Here is a 22,748-nt window from a genome sequence, read left to right on the forward strand (position 1 = left end):
ACACATGTATGTTTTTATATGAATAATTTATTGTTACTTAGAACTGAAGTTTAATGCTGCCTCATAAATTTTACAACCACTTCAACTTGTCCTTTGAAAAACCTCTTTAATCTTAAAAGATTTTCCCCCTTAGTGTTTCTTTTTTGATCACTTTATAAAATCCTGCTTTACTTAGACCTTTTTGTATGTGAAGTATTTCTAGTGGCATTTTAGATTATGCTGTTTGTGTCCTATCCTTTTTATATTATTAAAGATGCAGAGTCCTTTTGAAGCCTCTTTGTTAGGACTCCCTATTCAGTGGAGATGGCACCTTTCCTTTACCTTTCTTCTTCTTGTAGGATATGGTATGTAGCCTCGTTCCAAACATGTTAGAAGTATTACGAGGTTATATTCTATTAGGCTTATTATCATGCTTTCTTTTTCCCACCAAATAACCATTATACACTAGTAAACTTAGCATTTCACGTCAAACAGCTTCAGCACATAGCTAGTGTTGTCCCATCTTGGTTTTACTCTTTGCTTTCCTTTTACATGTTTCTTGGTTTAGGTTATGTTATTACCCATGTTTTCTTTTAGAAAAGCCACTTTCCGAATTGCCTTGCTATTTTACTATAGATCTGTTATTGTATTTTTATGTCAAATATCTGCTTATTTTCTTGACAATGAAACATTTTGGTTATATTTGAGTTTGGAGCATGGTTTTACAAAATGTTACTGATGAGATCCTAGACTTAGATCTCATCCCTGTACAGTTTAGTTAATTTCATTTAGTTCTACAACCATGGGCTATATCCGTATTATTACTTCTTGGTCATCCTTCAGACACTTGCCATGGAGATCTGGTAAAGACCTTAATTGTTTTTGTGGTAGACAGACTTTCAGGTGGCCCCGTGATCCTCCTCTGGGTGCTCACAGTCTTGTATAATCCCTTCCTCTTGAGTGTGAGTAGGACCTGTGACTTGCTTCTAACTAATAGAATATGGCAATGGCGATGGGATGTTACTTCCATGATTACATTACGATATATAAGACTCTGTCCTGCTGGCAGAATGGCTCTAGACTCTTGCTATCTTTTCCTTGCTGGCTTTGAAGAAGCGAGCTGCCATGAATCCTATAGCCAGCCATAAGGAACTGAATGCTGCTGACAACCATGTGAGCGAGGAAAGTGGATCCTTCCATAGTTGAGCCTCCAGCTGAGAACCCAGCTCTGGTCAAACCGTGATTGCAGTCTTGTATGGCCCTAAGCAGAGGACCCAGCTCAACCGTGCCTGCACTTCTGACCCACAGAAACTGAGAAAGTATATGTGTGTGGTTTAAAGCTGTTAAGGTTGTGGTAATTTTTTATGCAGCAATAGATGACTAATGTAGTTTTTATCATTTTAGAAAATTATGCAATCTATATACAATACATGCTTATTATAAAAACCTCAAGGTAGAAATATGTAGAGTAAAAAGCCAAAGTCCTTCTCTCCATGTCCTCCTTATTCCACTTTCCTCATGAGAGGTAATAGTCATCAACAATTTGGTGTGTATCATTCTACAATAGACACATACCCACACGTTGTAATTAAAAATTAAAAATTGGCTTATACTACATGTACTGTTCTGAGACTTGCTCTTTTGTCACTTAACTGTGTCTTAAACCTGTGTCATGTAGTCTGTGTAGTCTTTTTAATTGCAGATAATAGTTCATGGTGTGGATTTACTGTAATTTAATCTGTCTCTGTTGCTTTCAATTCTTTATTGTTGTAAAGAATGCCTTAGTTAACATCCTAGTACCTATACCATTATGCACCTGTGTGTATTTTGGGCTATTATTGATTCCCAGGAAGGGAATTGCTATTTCAATAGCCATGCACGTTAACAAACTAAATGGATGGACTGTTGGTGGGATTATTGGTAGGTTCAACATCTTGTGCAATGGTAACAAAAATCTATATGGGCTAGTATGGAAAGATCTCTAAGATATATAAACTTCAAAAGAAGTACATAAAAGTACGATAAGCTTCCATTTGTGTGTGTGTATGTGTATTTTAAAGATGATATGTGGATACATATGTGTACACATGCATGGAATAGTTCTGGGTTCCACATATAAAACTGTTTTACCTTTAGGAAGTGGGACTAGTCTGATGTGGAAAGTTAAAAACCTTTTTTGTATGTGTGTCTATGTTATTTTTAATAATCACATGCTTATTTTTTGATAGATACTGTCAAGTTGCCCTCCAAAATACCAGCTTGTTAAAATATTTGGGTATACATGTCGTTAACATTAGTGATGCATGTTAATAAATTTAACTGTATATAACACAGATTTAAACATAAGAATGAAATTTTCCCATTAAGTACTCTAAATATTTGTGGATTCCACTTGTATTTTTAATTTGTTAAAACAGAAATCAAGTGGGACAAGTTGTACCATTTATGGAGCACATACTGTATGCTAGATACTATTCTAGAAATCTTGTATAAGTTACCTGACTTCATCCTCTCTACAGTTCTGTGAGGTTGACATGATTGCCCTTTGTATTTATAGATGAGGTAACAGCTTCAGTAAGGTCAAGCAACTTTCCCAGGGAAGGATCTAGTATTGGAATCCAAGTCTTTATGATTCCAGACCCCAGGTTCTTTCTAGTATACCATGTAGGCATGAGTACTTTATACAGCAAATAGGCAAATTTCATTTTAATCCGTTTCTCCCCCCTTGAGCTTCATCAGCAATCCTGGGCAACTATGCCTTTGTTCTTGGTTATTTCCAGGTTAAGCTGAAATAAGGCAGTTTGCCTTTGTTCAGATCTCACCTCTGACACTTGGCAACCATGTGTCCTCAGGCAAGTTACTTAATTTCTCTAAACCCCAGTTTCATCATTTGTGAGATGGAGACATAGAGCCTTTGACGGGATGCGTGAAAGTGTTAGCTGTTGCCACCCCCATCGTCATTGGTGTGGTGATTGTTATTTTAATAGTTCATACAGGGGCTTGCTTGTTAGATTGTTTGACCATTGTTTTGTTTCTCTAATTATCTAAACCTTCCAAAGAGTATTATCTTAAAATATATTGGTCATTAATTATTTTGACTTACCAAAATTCATTTTGTGTTTCTGAGAAAATAAATTAATGGCTATGCAGAAGGATTCTGATTGTGGTAAGTATGAATCCTACACACCCTTAAAATGAAGAGTGGTAATAGTATTTTAAAAGAGGCTTTGAAGGAATCTTTATTTAGATAATTCAGCAAGTCCCTTTTTCCAGGATAGAAGGAACACAGTATGGCTGGCCCCATTTTTTTATATTTTGCTACATCATGTATTAGAAGCCTCCTAAGTAATATTTATACTTCAGTTCATCGCATCTGTGTGTATTTTTTGTGCATTATCCCAAAGACAGAACACAGAGATAATAGGTTGTATTCTTGTCTTAAAATTGTGTGAAAAATATTTTGAAGCAGCTTTTTAATGGCTTGTAACTATTTTTATGACATTTCAGTGAAGTATGATGTGGTCTGATAGCTTATCACCAAAGTGCAGTTAGGTTCTGGGATAGGGAAAGATGAAAAATAATGATTTAATACCACTTATTATTTTTATTTGAAACTTGGATTAAGAATTATAAGTTAGGAGAGGACGAAGAGGAGTAATGTTGAATCAACCCCGACCTTCAAACACTGCTTTGCGGTGGAAGAAACACATTAATTCTGGTTATTTTAGAGGACTTTATTGATGAAAAAGAAGGCATTAGTTTAGATTTCTTTAGATACCATTTTATAAAGAGCTACCATCCAGATTACTTAAAAATTCTAGGAGTGTGCGAACAGAATTGTTATTTATTATATATTACTTTTACTGTGTTAGAGTTAGGTTAACTTTATATAAAGTTTTATCTTTTAATTTATGTTGTGTCTTCTAAATAGTGAATGTGTTCATACCTATAACAAAGCACTTGGAGAATAATTATCCTATTTTAAATGATTATAGAGGACTATAATTTTTGCATCTTGCTTTAATGAGATCTTTCCATGGGTTATTTGATGCCAGCTTTTAGTTTGGAATGAAGAATCTAATTATAGTTCTGCCCTTATGGAAAATATGATTTGCTTTACAATGATCCCCTTTATGGTGTGGTTTTCCAGAAATGCATTGTGGCTAAAAGCTAGGACTGTGTATGTCCTTTAAAAATATCTCCCCATATAGCTAGCATTTCATTGGCTTGTGCAATTTAATAACATGGCCAGCAGATGGTGATCAAGTATAATGAAAATGTACTTGTGATTCAGTATGTTGATCTAAGTGAAAAAACGTTTTTCACTTTAAAAATACTTGTTTAATTTTTAGTCTGCATGCTCAAAAAACTATTATAGAATCTTTTTACTTGGTTAAATTCTGTTTTTATGTGTAAATGACGTTAACACTATAAATAGCTCCTACTCCTAAATTGTTGGATGAATTTATGGGGGAGCCAATCAATACCTTTCTTTCCTAGGGATTCTTTACATCATCCACATAAATAAATATGGTTAGGATTACATATGGTAAAACATCCCTAAATATTATTCACAAAATGTTTATTCATTTTATTTAAGTATAGCCCCATTGTTTGGATAAAGATATATTCCACAGTAGCACTGTCCGATAGAACTTTCTGTGATGGTGGAAATGTTCTATAGCTGTGCTGTCTAGTACAGTAGCCACTATTTATGTATGACTGTTGAGCACTTGAAATGTGGCTAGTGTGACTAAGGAACTGAATTTTAAGTTTTAATTAACTTGAATAGCGATATGTGGTTAGTGGCTACTGTATTGGGCTTAGAGTTCTAGACCTGAATCTTCTGCTGGGCCGTTGCAAACCTGGCCTACTAGGTGGAGAGCTGCTGTCTAGGTGGGGAATTGGGATGGGGATAGGGACTAGGAGTTGAGTATTGGTGCACCTAAACTGCCTCTGCCCCATGGGAGACCTTTATTCTGTGCTTACCTGCAGTTCATGGGTATCTCCCTTCTTTGATGATGATCATATCATGATCATCAGGATCATGACCAACAACTAATTGCTCTTCTGTTGGTCAGTCTCAGGTTCCAGAGGAGTTTTCCCCAACAAATCTTTTTGAAAGAAAGAAAAATTAATCTTTTTCATCATTTTGTTTGGAATAAATCTGATTAATTTGATGTTTTTTGATACAATGGACTCTTGTTAGGTAGACACTTAACCATGAGCTCTAGAAATAAGACTGCTATATAAATGAGGAATGGAAACTGTTTCTTAGGATACTAAATAAAATATAACATTTCACACACTCATAAAACCAGTTAGTTGCTCATTAATTTTCACCATTAATGTGCTAATTAAATATCATTTTTAGGTATTTACCAAGGTAAGGCCAAGTGGCAACAATTTGTAACTGAGATGGAATAGCTTTGCAAATAATGGCCTTCCATTTCTTTTAGGCTCTTTTTATTTTTTCAGTGAGTCAGATTTTTGACAAGTTTAGTCACTTTTTCCTTATTAAAATCTTTTAATGAGTGGGGCTTTATAATAGTATCTTTTTATTTCACAAGCATATTTCCTTTTGTGAGATCATAATACTGAACAGTTTGATTGTCTTTTTTTTTGTGTGAGGAGGATCAGCCCTGAGCTAACATGCATGCCAATCCTCCTCTTTTTGGTGAGGAAGACCAGCTCTGAGCTAACATCTATTGCCAATCCTCCTCCTTTCCACCCCGCCCCCCAAAGCCCCAGTAGACAGTTGTATGTCGTAGTTGCACATCTTGCTAGTTGCTGTATGTGGGACGCGGCCTCAGCATGGCCGGAGAAGCGGTGCGTTGGTGCGTGCCCGGGATCCGAACCCAGGCTGCCAGTAGCGGAGCGCGCGCACTTAACCGCTAAGCCACGGGGCTGGCCCTGATTGTCTTTTTAATAAACAAAAAAGGATGCGAGTAAGCTTATAAGTGAATGGTAAAACTTAATTTTAAGGAAATTAAAATACTCGCTGAGTGTTGTATTGTTAAACCAGAGATATATTAATAAACGATTAATTGTGTGACTTTTAAAGATGGTTTTTATTTTTAATTTTTTTTGTTTTTAATTTTTTGTTTATTGCAGTAACATTGGTTTATAACATTGTAAAATGTTTTTAATTTTTTAAAATGTTTTATTTTAAAGTAGGAAATGGGAAAAATATGAAGTCTTAACATGTTTATGAATCTCTGGTCATTCTTTAGTTTTGTCAAGTTTCTCATTTTTTTTTTTCATTTAGTTTTGTTTTTATTTCTAATAAAGTTCCCTTTGAAATATTAAAATAAATATGTTGTGGATCATTGGAAGTTATTATTTTCTTATTTTTAGTGTTATTTGGTACTTTACTGCATTATTAATTGTTGCTATTTATTTTTGTTTCATTGATATTTTGCAATACCTTAAGAAGGCTATTCTGCAGATGGTGTATGACAGTATTATCTGCTTCTCAGATGAATGCAAAGACATGAAATCTAAAGTTAGTTCTCACTTTAGTTTTCTGATCATTTGTAATGCAAGTAGTTGTATTCCTCTTTAAATGTTTCACAACTGTGAAACATAGTGTACCTGTAAAAAGTGTATGAAAATGCACAGGTACAGTTTAAGGAATATTATGAAATAAACATTCCTATACTTTTAACCTAGCCAAGAAATAGCATATTACATTACTCCAGGAGATCTTTGGGTGTTCTTCCCTCGCTGACATCTCTTCCTTCTCCTGAGAGGACTACTGTCCTGTATTTTGTGTTAACCATTTCTTTGCTGCTTCTTTTTTTTGTTGAACTTTATATAAGTGGAATCATACTATGTATATTATTTTGAAGCCTGCTTCTCTCTCTCATATTTTTCAGATTCATCCATGTTAATAAATGTAGCTGTAGTTCATTCTTTGTTTTGTGGCAAACTTTTAAAATCAATGTATAACATACATACATCAAGACAAACAAATCTTAAGTGTAAAGCTTGATGAAGTTTTACAAAATGAATACATTTATATAACCATCTTCCAGATCAAGATAGAGAACATCTCCAGCTCTCCAGAAACCTTTCTCTTGTTCCCTACCGGTCATTTATCATCCCCCCAAAAGGTAACCACTATTCTGCATTATATCACCGCAGATTAGTTTTAACTATTTTTAATTCGTGAAGTATGTTCACTTTTTTCTAGCTTGTGTTCCTCGGTGTTATGTTGTGAGATTGATCCATGTTGTTGCACTTAGCAATGGATTATTCTTTTTATTACTGTGTGAATATATCACATGTATATATCTCTTCTACTGTTGTTGGACGTTTGGGTTGTTTCCACTTTTTGGCTGTTACAAATAATTCTACTGTGAACATTCTTTTATATGTCTTTTAGTGCACATATGTATACTGTGTTGACTTGGAAGTGTAATTACAGTAGACACTGCTAAAGAGTTTTCCAAAGTGGTTGCAGCAATTTACCTTTCCACTAATAGGATGTTAAAGTCTGTGGCTCCCCATCTTTACCAATACCTGATTGGTCAGTTTCTTTTAGTTTTAGCAAGTCTAGTATGGCGGATGTGTGTTTTAATTTGCTTTTTCCCTCATGGCTAATGATATTAAGCACCTTTTTCTATGCTGGTTGACCATTTGGGTATCCTCTTTTGTGAAGTTCTTATTTGTCTTTGTTCAGTCTTTAATAAAAAATGATTTGTCAGTCTTTTCTCTATTGATTTGTTGCATTTCTTTATTGCAATACAATATTCAATACAATCTAATATTCCAATACGAATTTTTTGTTGATATATGTATGTGAGATATCTTCTCCCATTTTCACTGGTTTGTTCTGTTGAACATTACTAATTATATTGTAGTTTTATTTTTCAGTTGTCTCTGATGCTGTTTGTGTTTTTAATGTGTCCTGTTTAAGATTTCTTGCCTTGCCTACCCCAAGATCACGGAGATACTTGCCTGTGTTATCTTCTAGAAGCTTTCTTATTTTACCTTTCTCATTTAGGTATGTCCTAAATCTGGAATTAATTTCTGTGTGTGAAGTGTGGTAGGGGTCATTCTTCCCCCCTCCCTGTGGATAGTGGATAGCCATTTGATCCAGCATCACTTAAAAAAAGCCATTCTTTCCCCACCGCTGTAGTTGACACCATTGTTGTAAACCAGGAAATCTTATTTGTGTGGATTTGTTTCTGGACTCTCGTCTCCTCCATTGGTCTGTTTGTCTGTCTGTGTGCTTCTACTACACTGCCTTAGTTACTGTAGCTTTAAAATAAATCTTGATTTTTAGTAGTATAGTATATGCCCTCCAGTTTTCTTCTTCTAGATTGCCTTGGCTCTTCTTGGTCCTTGGCATTCCCATATAAATTTTAGAATTAGCTTGCCAGTTTTTACACACACACACACACACACACACACACACCCCCCTGTTGAGATTTTGATTGGGAATGCATTGAGTCTATAGATCAATTAGGGAAGAATTAATTTCTTTATAATATGGAATTATATTCCAAGCCCCAGGCAAGCAGTGGTCTGCTTTTCATCTTTGTAGTTTTGCCTTTCTAGAATTTCATATGAGTGGAATCATAAACTATGTAGTCTCATGCATCTGGTTCTTTCACTTAGCATATTTTTTTTGAAGTTAATGTTGCATGCATCAGTAATTCCTTTTTATTCCTCAGTGGTGTTTCGTTGATGAGTATATCACATTTTGTTTATCCATTCACCAGTTAATGGATATTTGGATTGTTATTGGTTTTTGGCTGTTATGCGTAATGCTGCTAGCGTCATTCATATACATATTTTTGTTTGGACATGTGTTTTCATTTCTTTGGAGTAGATATCTAGTAGTGGGTAGTATGGTAAGTACATTTTGAACTTTTCTAGGAAATTTGATTATCAAACCATTTTCCAAAGCGCCAGTACCATTTTACATCCCCATTAGCAATGTATGAGTTTTCTAGTTTCTTCACATCCTCAACTCTTGGTATTGTCAGTGTTTTTGATTTTGGCCATTTTAATGGGCCAATGTAGTGGTATCTCGTTGTGGTTTTAATTTGCATTTCTCTAATGACTTAATGATGCAGAACATCTTTTCATGTGCTGATTGGCCATTTGAATATCTTCTGTAATAATCCTTATAGACTTCTAAAAAGGAGAATAATGGGAGGCACAAAAGAGTCACTGGTCCATAGCAATTCTGAAATCCAGTTGGGCAAATATTGGAAGTTCCTTAATTAAGGCTCAAGACCTGGAAATAATACCCCATGTGTCTTGGCTCCTCCCACTAGGGTCTTAATTCTGTCTTCTGGGTTATCCTTCCTTTCTCATGAAAGATAGCATGTGTTTGCAGTTGAATAGTTTGTGTTCACAGTTGAATAGTTTTCTTGGCCTGCTTCCTTCCAGAAGAATTTTGGAGGTCTAATGGCCCCTTTTCATTTTGTACTCTGTCCCTTTCAGTCCAAGGGGACAGTGATTTTGCTGATAAAATTTTCTCAAAAACTTTGTAGACCTCTTTTGCATCTGATTTGTGTTCACTCCATCAGACAAAAGCTCCATTAGACTTATCTTCAAGATAAGTCCTTTTTACCTTGAGTTGCTTCTGAGAAGGTTGAAGGACAGTGTTCCTAAGCTTTCTAGAGTTCCTGTTGTCTGACTGAAAGGATCTATAAGGCACACCTTTAATCTTTTTAAAGGTCTTTATGTGTGAATGTATAGTACTCTGATGTACCATCTTTGATCTTGTTGATCTTAACAAAAGGTTTTTCATTTATACTCTTGGCTTTATCTCTAGACAGTGCCCAAACTTTGCTTGGATGCCATTTCTTAATTTAGCATCTTTTGCCATCTGGAGAGACTAAGAATTTTTAAAACCAGGAAGTACTGATTCTTTTTTCTTTAACTGTCGTTCACTTAATTTATTACTCTCCTCTTGCATTTTACCATGTGCAGCAAGAAATGCTTTGCTTGGAAATCTCCTTAGCTATTATCACCCACCCAATTCATGAGGCATATTTTCTAGTTTACATGTTACTGAAGGTAATGGTGTGGCTTTCTGCCACTATGTAAAAAGGATCCCTCTTTCTCTAGTTTTCAATAACATGTCTCTCACTTCCTCTTGAGCCATTACTAGCAATGTCTTCAAATTCCAGATTTCTACTTACGGCCTGTTTGAGTTAATTTTGTCTTTCTCTAGCACACTACTCAAAATCCTTCTAGCCTCTGACTACTACCTGGTTCAAAAGACACTTTCATGTTTTTAGGCAGCACCTCACTTCCAGGTACCAAAATCTGAATTAGTTAGCTATTGCTGTATAACAAATAACTCCAAATCTTAGCAGCCTAAAACAATAAACATTTGTTATCTCAGGGACATGGCTTAGCTGGGTTTTCTGGCTAAGTTTCTCTTATAAAGCTGCAAACAAAGTATTGGCTAGGGCTGTGGTCTCAATCGAAGGTTTGACTGGGGGGAGCATCCACTTCTTTTCTCACGCATGTGGTTAATAGGATTCAGTTATTTGTGGGCTGTTGGCCCCAGGGCGTCAGTCTTTTATGCCTGTCATCCAGGGGCCTTCCTTAGTTTCTTGCTGTTTGGACTTCTCCATAGGACAGCCCACAACATGGCAGCTGGCTTCCATCAGAGAGAGTGTGCAAGACAGAAGCCAGAGTTGTTTTGTAAGCCAATCTTGGAAGTGATAGCCAGTTACTTTTGCCAGATTCTGGTTATTAGAAATAAGCCACTAGGTTCAGTCTACCCTCAAGAAAGGGGATTACACGAGGGCATGAATACCAGGAGGTAGGATCATTGGGAGCTATATTAGATGTTGCCTAGCACATACCTAGAACAAGTACTAAAAAATATAATAGACATATAGCTAGAAAGAAATATAAGTATAAGGATTAAAATGAAATACAATGAAATAGTCAATGAACACAAAGAAGGCGGAGAAGGAAGAAAGAGGAGATGGGACAAATACAAAACCAGTAGCAAAATGGCAGACTAAATAGAACCATATTAATAACTACATTAAATGTAAATGGATTAAACACTCCAATCCAAAGGCAGTTATTGTTAGATTGGATAAAAAAACAAGAACAAACTGTATGTTGTCTATAAGAGAGATACTTCAAATAGAAAGACAAGTAAGTTGAAAGTAAAAGGATATAAAGAGATGTATGATGGGAACAATAAGTATAAGAAAGTTGGAATGGTTATATTAAATGTCAGATAAAATAGACTCTAAGACAAGGAGAATTATTAGAGACTAATAGAATTATGTTGTAATGTTATAAGGGTCAGTTCATAAGCATGATATAATAATTATAAATATGTATGTAGCAAGTAATAGAGCTTCAAAAATACATGAAGCAAAAAGTAATGGAGCCAAAGAGAGAAATAGACAAATCCACAAGCATTGTTGCAGATTTTAATACCTCTTTCTTAGGAATTGAGGGAGCAACTTGACCAAAAAAAAAAATTCAATAAGGATGTAGAAGATTTGAATAATACTCTGAACTACCTCAACCTAATTGACATCTATAAAATACCCCATTCAATAACTGCAGATTACACATTCTTCAAGTGCACGTGGAATGTTCATCCAGATAACTCATATCTGAGTCACAAAAGAAATCTTAATTGGTCTCAAAAGGTGCAAATCACAAAGTGTTTTCTGACCTCATTGGAATTTAGTAATAAATAATAATAATACATCCAGAAAAGCCCTCAAATGTTTATAAATTTAAAAAACTTACTTCTTAGTAACCCGTTGGTCAAGAAAGAAATCACAAGGGAATTTAGAAAATATTTTGAACCAAATAACATATCAAAATTTATGAGGTGTAGCTAAGGCAGTGCGTAGAGGGAAATTTAGAGTTTTTAATCCTTATATCAGAAAAGAAGAAAGATCTAAAATCAATGATCACAGCTTCTCTCTTTGAAAGCTGGGAAAATAAGAGCTCAGTGGACCCAATGTGAGTAGAATGGAAAGAAAGAAAATAGATATGAGTGGAAATTGATGCAACAGAAAAGAATAGAGAAAAATCAATGAAACTAAACATTGATTTTTTTTTAGAAAAGTTAAATAAAATTGATAAATTCTAGTTAGATTGATCAAAAAGAGAGAAATACATGGACAAATGTAAAAACCTGTGGAATTGTGATTTTGGTTTATAACTCCACTTTGAATTTTTTTATACAATTAAAAAGAAATGCATAAAGTAATTATAAATATATGTTAATGAGTACACGATATCAATAGCATAAAGCAGGGGTGTGTGGAGCTGTAAAGGAGTAGAGTTTTTGCATGCAATTGAAGTTTATATTGTTATAACTTTAGGATATTTTTTGTAATCCCCATGGTAACCCCCCAAAAATATATGTAGAATATACACAAAAGGCAATGAGAAGGTAATCAAAACATGTCACTACAAAAAAATCAACTAAATACAAAGGCAGGCAGTAAGAGAGGAAATGAAGGACAAAAATGCTATAAGACACACAGAAGACAACAAAATGGCAATAGTAAGTCTTTACCTATCACTAATTAATTACACTTTAAGTGTAAATGGGTTAAACTCTATAATCAAAAGATGTAACTTGGCAGAATGGCTAGAAAATGCTGGTATTCAACTATATACTGTCTACAGGAGAATTTATCAATTTTACGATCTAAGGGCACACACAGGTTGAAAATGAAAGGATGGAAAAAATATTCAAATAGTATGCAAAAATATGCAAATAGTAACCAAAAGAGAGCAGGGGCAGCTATACATCATACAAAATAGACTTTAAGTAAAAAACTGTTATAAGACACAAAGAAGGACATAATGATAAAAGGGTCAATTCACCAAGAAGACATAATGTTTATATATGCACCAAACATCTTAAATATACGAGGCAAACATCTTAAAGATATGAGGCAGACAGAACTGAAGGGAGAAATAGACAGCTCTACAGTAATAGTAGGAAACTTAAGTACTCTACATTCAATAATAGATAGAACAATCAGAAGATCAATAAAGAAATAAAGGACTTGAACAACACTGTAGACCAATTGGACCAAATGATATACAGAGTGTTCCACCCAACAACAGGAGAATACACCTTTTTCTCAAGTGCACATGGCATATTCTCCAGGATAAACCATATGATAAGCCACAAAACAAGTTTTAATAAATTTGAAAAGATTGAAATCATACAGAGTCTCTTTTCTGATCAAAATATAGGTAAACTTAAGAAATCAACAGCAGAAGCAAAACTGGAAAATTCACTTCTATGTGGAAATTAAATTACATGCTCTTAAGCAATGAATCAAAGAAGAAATCACAAGGGAAATTAGAAGATATCTTGAGACAAATGAAAATGGAAACACAACATACCAAAACTTATGGGATATGGTGAAAGTAGTGCTGTGAGGGAAATTTATAGCTGTAATGCTTACATTAAAAAAGAAGAAAGATCTCACATCAACAACCTAAATTTACGCCTTAAGGAACTAGAAAGAGAAGAACAAATGCCAAAGCTAGCAGAAGAAAGGAAATAGTGAAAATTAGAGCAGAGATAAAACAAAATAGAGAATGGAAAAACACGAGAGAAAATCAATGAAACCAAGTGGTGTTTTTTTGAAAAAAATCAACAAAGTTGACCAACCTTTCTGAATTGACTGGAAAAGAAAGAAGACTCAAGTAACTAAAATAACTAAAATCAGAAATGAAAGAAGGGACATTACAATTGATTTTACAGAAATAGAAAGGATTATAAGTGAGTGTGGTGAACAGTTATATGTCAACAAATTGGATAACCTAGATGAAATGAACAAATTCCTAGAAACAATCTACCAAGAAAATATGAGCAGACCTGTAACTAGTAAGATTCAAGCAGTATTTCAAAAACCTCGCAACGAAGAAAAGCCTAGGACCAGATGGCTTCAATGGTGAATTCCACCAAATATTTAAAGAATAGTTAACACTAGTCCTCCTCAAACTCTTCTAAAAATTCAAGAGGTGGCATACTTCCAAAGTCATGGTATGAGGCCAGCATTACTTGCATATGAAAGCCAGACAGAGACACTTCAAAAAAGAAAACTATGGGCCACTATCCCTGATGAATATTGGTGTAAAAATTCTAAAAAAAAGAAAAAAGAACAAATACTAGCAAGCAGAATTCAGCAGCACATAAAAAGAATTATATACCATGACCAAGTGGAACATATTCCTGGAATGCAAGGATAATTCAATATATTAAAATCAATGTAATGCACCACATTAAGAGAATGACGGAAAAAAACATCTCAATTGATGCAGAAAAAGCATTTGACAAAATTAACATCATTTCATGGTAAAAATATTCAACAAACTAGGAATAGAAGGAAACTACCTCAAAATAATTAGGGCCATATATGAAAAGCCTACAGCTAACATCATACTTAATGGTGAAAAACCAAGCATTTCCTCTAAGATCAGGAACAAGACAAAGAGGCCCACTCTCATCGTTTCTATCCAACATAGTACTGGAAGTCCTAGCTAGAGCAATTAGGCAAGAAAAAGAAGTAAAAGGCATCCAAATTGGAAAGGAAGAAGTAAAATTATTTTTGTTCACAGATGACATGATCTTATATATAGAAAATGCTAAATATTCCACACACAAAAAATTAGAACTAATAAACAAATTCAACAAAGTAGCAGGATACCAAACCAACACACAAAAATCAGTTGAACTTTTATACACTAACAATGAACAACATGAAAAGGAAATTAAGAAAACAATTCCATTTACAATAGCATCAAAAAGAATAAAATACTTAGGAATAAACTTAACTAAGGAGGCAAAAGAGTCGTACACTGAAAAACTATAAAATGTTGCTGAAAGAAATTAAAGAAGACACCAGTAAATGGAAATACATCCTGTGTTCATGGGTTGGAAGACTTAATATTGGTAGGTTGTCAGTACTACCCAAAGTGATACACAGATTCAATGCAATACCTATCAAAGTTCCAGTGGATTTTTTTTTTTTCCAGAAATAGAAAAATCCATCCTAAAATTCATATGGAATCTCAAGTGACACTGAATAGCCAAAACAGTCTTGGAAAAGAAGAACAAAACTGGAATTCTCATATTTTCTGATTTCAAAACTTAACTGCAAGACCACAGTAATCAAAACAGTGTGGTACTGGCATACAGACAGACATATAGAGTAATAGAATAGAATGGAGAGCCCAGAAATAAACCCTTGCATACATGGTCACATGATTTTTTTTTTTTCTTTTTGTGAGGAGATCAGCCCTGTGCTAACATCTGCCAATCCTCCTCTTTTTTTGCTCAGGAAGACTGGCCCTGGGCTAACATCTGTGCCCATCTTCCTCCGCTTTGTGTGGGATGCCGCCACTGCATGGCTTGCCAAGTGGTGCATTGGTGTGCCCCCCGGCATCCGAACCGGTGAACCCCGGGCCGCCACAGTGGAGTGCGTGCACTTAACTGCTTGCACCACTGGGCCGGCCCCCATGATCAAATGATTTTTGACAAGAGTGCCAAGATCATTCAATAGGAAAAGAATAGTCTTGTCAACAAATGGTGTTGGGAGAATGGGATATCCACATGACAAAGAATCAAGTTGGAGCCTTACCTCACATTATATGCAAAAATTAACTCAAAATGGATCAAAGATCTAAACATAAGAGCTACCACTATAAAAGTCCGAGAAGAAAACAGAGAGAAAAGCTTCATGACAATGGATTTGGCAATGATTTATTGGATATGACACCAAAAGCACAGACAAAAGCAAAAAATAGATAAATTGGACTACATAAAAATTAAAAACTTTTGTGCATCAAATGACACAATCAACAGAGTGAAAAGGCAACACACAGAATGAGAGAAAATATTTGCAAATCATATATCTGAAAAAGGGTTAATATCCAGAATATATAAAGAACTCCTACAACTCGACGACAACAAAAACAACCCAATTGAAAAATGGGCAAAAGACTTGAATAGGCATTTCTCCAAAGAAGATATACAAATGACCAATAAGTGCACGAAAAGATGCTTAACATCACTAATAATTCTAGAAATGCAAATCATAACCATAATGAAATACCACCCCACACCTATTAGGATGGCTGCTATTGAAAAAACCCAGAAAATAAGTGTTGGCAAAGATATGAAGAAATTGGAGCCCTTCTGCACTGTTGGTGGAAAGTAAAATGGTGTAACTGCTGTGGAAAACAGTAGCAGTTCCTCAAAAAAATTAAAAGTAGCATTACCATACCATATGATCCAGCAATCCCACTTTTGAGTGTGTTTCCAAAAGAGTTGAAAACGGACTCAAACAAATATTTGTACACCTGTGTTCACAGCGTCATTATATGCTATAGCCAAAAGATGAATGCATCCCAAGTGTCCATCAATGGATGAATGGATAAACAAAATGTGGTATAGACATACGATGGAATATTATTGAGCCTTAAAAAAGAAGGAAAGTCTGACACATTTTACAAGATGAATGAAACTTGAAGATATTATGCTGAAAGAAATAAACCAGTCACAAAAAGACAAATAGAATTATCCCTCAGTATCTGTGGGGGATTGGTTCCAGGACCCCCTACAGATACCAAAATCTGTGGTTGCTCAAGTCTCTTAGTTGTCCCTCCATATCAGTGGGTTCCGCATCTGTGGATTCAACCCATGAAGAATCATAAACATAATACAAGATCTATGGTTGATTGAATCTGCAAATGTGGAACGGTGGAAATGGAGGGCCGACTGTACTATAGGATTTCACTTATATGACGTACTAAAGTAGTCAAATTTGTAGAGGCAGAAAGTAGAATTGTATTTGCCAGGGGTGAGGGGGAAAGGGGAATGAGGAGTATTAATGGGTACAGAATTTCAGTTTGGGAAGATGAAAAATTTCTAGAGATGGATGGTGGTAATGGTTGCATGATGATATGAATGTACTTACTACCACTGAACTGTGCACTTAAAAATGGTTAAGGTAGTAAATTTTATGTGTATCTTGCCATAATTAAAAATAAAAAAGAGAAAACACAAATTAGCACTATCAGAAATGAAAGAGGAGGCACCATGCTGATCCTTTAGACATTAAGAATATAACAAGAGAATATTATCTATCAACAACTTTATAGCAGTGAAAACTTTGATGAAATAGACACGTTCCTTGGAAGACACAAAAACCAATATACTCGAGAAGAAATGGGAAATCTGGGTAGCCCTATATCTACCAAAGACATTTAATTTGAAGTTAACTACCTTTCCACAAGGAAATTTCCAAGCCTAGATAGCTTCCTTGGTGAATTCTGTCAGGCTTTATGGAAGAAATGATATCATCTTACATGAATTTGTTTTTGGAAGTAGATAAAGAGGGAATGCTTCCTAACTCATTTTGTTAAGTCAGTATTACTTTGTTTCCAAAAGAAGACAAAGATATTACAAGAACATAAAACTACATACCAATAGTCCCTCATGAACATAGATTTAAAAATTCTTGATTAGCAAATAGTATCTAGAAAATATAAAAAGGATATTATATCATGACTAGTGGGTTTATCACAGGAATATGAAGTTGTTTGTCGCTTTAATAGTTTAAGAAAGAAAAATCGTGGGATCATCTCAATGGATGCAGAAAAAGCATTTAACAAAATGGAACATCTATCCGTGGTAAAAACTCTCAGCAAATTAGGAATAGAAGAGCGCTTCCTCAGCTTGATTTAAATTATCCATGAAAAAATAAAACAATTACAAAAAAAGGAAAAAAATGTTAAAGGACCTAACATTCCTGATTTTTAGAATTAAAGCTACAATAATAAAGATAGTAGTATTGGTGAAAGGATAGATAGATAGATTCATAGAATAGAATAGAAGTGCCAGAAATAGATCTCCACATATATGGTCAATTGATTTTCCACAAAGATGGCAATGGAATTAAATGTGGAAAGAAAGGTCTTTTCATCAAATTATGGTGGAACAACTGGATATCCACATGGGAAAAAGTGAAATGGGTTATAGACCTAAATGAGATGCTATAAACTATAGAACTTTTAGAAGAAAACAGAGAAATCTTTGTGATCTTGGAGTAGGCAAAGATTTCTAAAACAGGATATAAAAAATCACAAATAATGAAGAAAAGAACAGTAAACTGGACTATCAAAATTAAAAGTTTTTTCTTTGAAAGACACCATTTGGAAAATTACCTGGCAAGGCACAGAATGGGAGAAAATATTCTAAATACATATATCTGACAAAGGACTTGTGTCTAGAATAAGTAAAGAACTCTTACAACTCAAGAAAAAGTAGACAACAATGTGCAAAAGATTTTACAGACACTTCACAGAAGAAAATATATAAATGGCTAATATAGACATATTGAAAAGATGGTCAGCTTCGTTCTTTATCAGGAAAATACGAATTATAAAGCTCAATGTGATACTACTACACATCCACTAGAATGGCTAAAATGATAAAGACTGAGAAAACCCAGTATGGTGACAATTTGATGAAACTGCAAGTCCCACGTGGAGACAATCTTAGTGTCCATCGGCACATCAGTAAAAGAACAAATTATGGTCCATCCGTATAATGGAGTACTGCTAATAACTAAAAAGAAATGAACTTTTGATACATGCAACAAAGTGGCTGAATTTCAAAAACATTTTCCTCTGTGAGGGCAGCCAGACATAAAAACGTACGTACTATTTGGTTCCATATGTATGAGATTCTACAAAATGCAGATTGCCTAGGCTTGTGGGAGGGGGTAGATTGATTCCAGAGGAGCTCAAGAGAACTTCTGGGTGTGATGGAAAGAATCTGTCTTTCTTGTGGTGGTTACACAGGTATATACATTTGTCAAAACCCCTCAAACTGTAAATTTTAAATGGGTATGGTTTCACTGTACATAAATTATACCTCAAAAAACTTATTAAAATCGTATCCAGGTGTAGCTGAGGCTTCTTTGGTGTGGCTTCTTCCAATCTAAACACCTGTGAACTAAAGGCGGAAGTTTTCTTCTCCCCACACCCACCCACACAGCCAATGCAGGGTGGTGGCAGAGGGACTGGAGAACTCGCATTCAAATAACAGCGAAAATGAGACACACAGTAATGACAATTCTGTGGCAATTCTGAAATCTAGCCAGGCATATGTAGCTTGTTTCCTTCTTAGGGCTTAGTGCTGCTTCCTGGGAGTGTTCTTCATGCCTCTTTGCTCTGTCATTTGGGCTCTTGGCTTTTCCCTCTGGATTACCTTTTACCTTAAGAAATGAGTAAGTTGCTTTTGCAGGAGAACTTTTGGTTGGTCTTCCTATAGGCTTTTAAATCTTATTATACGTCTTATTGCTTATCTCTTAAAGTCTATGTTTTTCTAGTATTTGCAATCAACAAAGATGCTGAGAGAATGTTTCTGGATTCCTGTTGAAATGTTTTAGCATTAGGAAAAAGTGGAAGGAAAAAATTTATATTTCTATAGTTTTACTCCTCAAGAGGAGTAAAGAGGCATTTGTGTGTCAGGGAATCTACCAATGTACTGAAGCTTTTCTTTCCCTGTTAGTTTTGGCACCCTGAAATTAATTGAGCCACAGTCCCTCTTCTCTAATTGGCACAAGTACCGTAATCACGAGCTTACTATAGTCATGTCCCCTGTACCATTTGTAGGCTGTTTTCATGAGCGCCACGACTTGCTGTTCTGAGTGGCAGGCAGCACCTGCTGTCCTTCATAAAGAGGCTTTTGGGTTGAGCTTTGCTTCCTACCCTCTGTCTCACTGTTCATGCTGACCTTCAGCCCCATCACTGCGAATTTGAGCTGTCTCTGTGCCTACTTAGAGTTCCAGTTAATTGTGTTTACAGCTGGAGACAGTCTCAATGTCAAGAAATGAAACTTCTGTGCCTCATGTACTATGTTCCTTGTGCCGGCCAGGTTTTAGCAGTGATATTGACCTCCTTCTTTAGTTGGCTCAACTGCCTTCGCAAGAAGTTGGCTTCAGCAGGGCCTCTGCTTTACTTGGCCTGCATTGGAGCATGTTTTAGGGACAATATCATGAATTTAGTTTTGAACATGTTGAGTTGGAGGTAGGGCTGTTCAGTTTGTATTTGTAATGGGGCTGAAGGCCAAGAGAGCAATTTGGGCTGGAGATGTAGATTTGGTAATCAAAGCTTCTCCTTATTTTTTGAGAAACTAATAGTATATTGGAGTGTCCAGGGAAAGCATGTAAAAGAAAAATAAATAAGGTTAGACACAGAACCCTGGGCTTATAGCATGTATGGGGTGGACAGAGAAAGAAAAGTTAGTGAAAGTGACTGTGAAGGGGATTTCTGAAGGATGGGAGGAGAACCAGGGAAGAATGGTTCTACCGGGCTAGTGAACGTGGCGTCTTTAAAATACCATCCATAATGTTTTAGTGAGATAACTAGGGTGAGGACAGATAACAGCTCATTTGCTTGAGCAACTAGGAGATTGTTGATGACTTTACTTACAGCACTTCCAGGATGAGTGGAAGTTAGATTGTAGTTGATTGAAAAGTATATGGGAGGTTAGGACATGGACCCAATAACTTATTTTGAAAATTTATTGTGAAGGGAGAAAGGGAGACTGGTACAGAAGGACAGCTACAAGTGGATTAAAAGGGTGTGTTGTTTTATGTATGCACCCTGTGTAACAAATAGATAAATGTTTTAGTCTTTTTTTATTAATATTTTCTATAAAAAATTACTTTTAATATTTAAGCATTTTTCAATTTTTAAGTATACTCTTTTTATGATTATTTAATGTATTCTTAAAGAAGAACAGGCCACTGCTTAGTATGATATTATCAGTTTTCCTCTTCCCACATACTTTTAAATGCTTATATCAGCTCAAGCACATTGACTGATGAAATTAGTCTCAAAATATTACTTTATCTATTTTTCTTATTTGTTTCTAAGTATTTGGATATCTGGGATATTGAATAGGGGTATAAAAAATTAATAACTCTCTTTAAAACAGCTTTTTCAGACATTCTGAATTACTTAGTAACTAGTCTAAGGAATGTTATTCTATTAGTGTTACTACCAAAAAACACATTCATTTTAATCTTGTCATTTTGAACTACTTTTCTGTATTTTGGGAATACTTAGTATGGTCCACAATTTGTGAAGGAATGAAGGAAATCCTGATATGGCTTATGGTTGAAAGTTAGTGACTTTAATTCATTATATAGTGGTTAGTTTCCATTTCATGTATCTTGAGGCAACTGTTCAAAGAATAGATATTCATAATCATGGAACTTTATTGAAGTAGCTTGAATAAAAATATATGAAAGACTCCAAGCCAAAGTAGAATATTGAGAATGGTATTTTTCTACTCTATTTTATATTGGAGAAAAGTCTTTTTGTTCAAATTCGTTTGGAACCTTGAACTATTATCCTACTTATGCTGGATTTATCACATTTTACTTGAATTAACATGGCATATTTTTTAATTTAAGAGTTTGATTTATCTGTGGTTTCTGACATGGTTTCAAATTAATTCAAACTTTCAGCTACATATAAGTTTTGTTATTGTATGTATTTTAAGGCTTCATCTTGATGTGGAACATGAGTCCAACAAAACTTGCTAACCTTATAAACAGTTATCTTCTCTGAGAAGATATGCTTTCATTTTTTTCTCTTCCTACACTTAGGAAAAGGAGAAAGCAGGAGAAAAGATTTAAATGCATGCAGTTTATTATAGTCCCACTTAAAAATAGCATTTGTAAGCGAGTATGTGGCAATTAGGTGATATTTCATTTGTAGTGTGATCTAAATGAAATAAAATGTGAGAAATACAAGTGGTTATTATTTGCATTTATTTTTTTCTTTGCTATTGAAACTTCATTTTTAATATAAGCAATCATCTCATTTCCAAAAGAAAAAAATTGATAATCCTAGATTTGAATACCCCTGTGTCCTCCGAATTCCCCAAATTCTGATTGTTACTGTTTTGGTCTGTTAGTAGGGAACAGTACACTACAAAGCTCCAAACAAGATCCCATTCTATGAACCCAACCTACAGAGAAGATGGACAAAATACCACCCCAGAGAGTTGTGTAAGATCAGATTCTACTTTTGTTTGTTTGTTGTTTTAAAATAACTCCACAGATTTTTAGTTTCATGTTGTCAAAGTTCCAACAATTACTTAAAAACAGCGAATAAAGTCTGAAGATTTTATTGAACATAATGGTGTCAAAGAAAGTGGTGTATTTGGGATGTTCTACGGTGTTCCTCCTGCTTTCTCAGTGACTCTCAGGCGTCATGTTAATCAGTCTATCGTTTCTCCTGTGTATTGAAGAATAAATTTGGAAAGCTTTGTTTTTTAGTTTATTTTTTTCCTTTTCCTCAACATATGTATAAAAATGATTAGACGCCCAGTGAGTGGTCATAAACTTAAGAAATCGAGATTTACTTGTGATGAAATAGGGAGTGCTGCCTTCTGATGAAGGTGAACTGTTTATATCTTGAAATATGAATGCCTCTCTTACGTCTCATTGCTTAACAGATGTGGTTTGAACAAGGTGCTATTGAGCATTCCAGTTAGCTTTGTGAAGAGAACTCGGCCTGCTCCTGCAGTCTTTCTTCCCGAACCCTGGCTTGTCTTGGGTTATGTGACCTTTAGTTAAAAGGAGATCATGTGTGATGCTTGTCCATTTTAGCACATGTTGCTCTAAATGTAACTTGTTACATTTTCTCCCATGATATTTGGAACTTTCAAAAGATATTTTAATATGAAGGGCAGCACATTTTAA

General features: G+C 34.9%; 1 protein-coding gene across 5 annotated transcripts in view; it reads left to right on the forward strand.

Moving 5' to 3' along the window:
• CEP112 (centrosomal protein 112) overlaps positions 1-22,748 on the forward strand; it is a 449,184-nt gene that overhangs the window by 16,021 nt on the left and 410,415 nt on the right. For all 5 annotated transcript variants that reach the window (XM_058561414.1, XM_058561413.1, XM_058561415.1 and 2 more), the window contains one exon: positions 21,959-22,052. In XM_058561414.1, coding sequence (XP_058417397.1) covers positions 21,959-22,052 — 94 coding nt within the window. The remainder of the gene's footprint in view (positions 1-21,958; positions 22,053-22,748) is intronic.

Source organism: Diceros bicornis, chromosome 18 (assembly GCF_020826845.1).
Source record: "Diceros bicornis minor isolate mBicDic1 chromosome 18, mDicBic1.mat.cur, whole genome shotgun sequence".
In the NCBI taxonomy this organism is placed as follows: domain Eukaryota; kingdom Metazoa; phylum Chordata; class Mammalia; order Perissodactyla; family Rhinocerotidae; genus Diceros; species Diceros bicornis.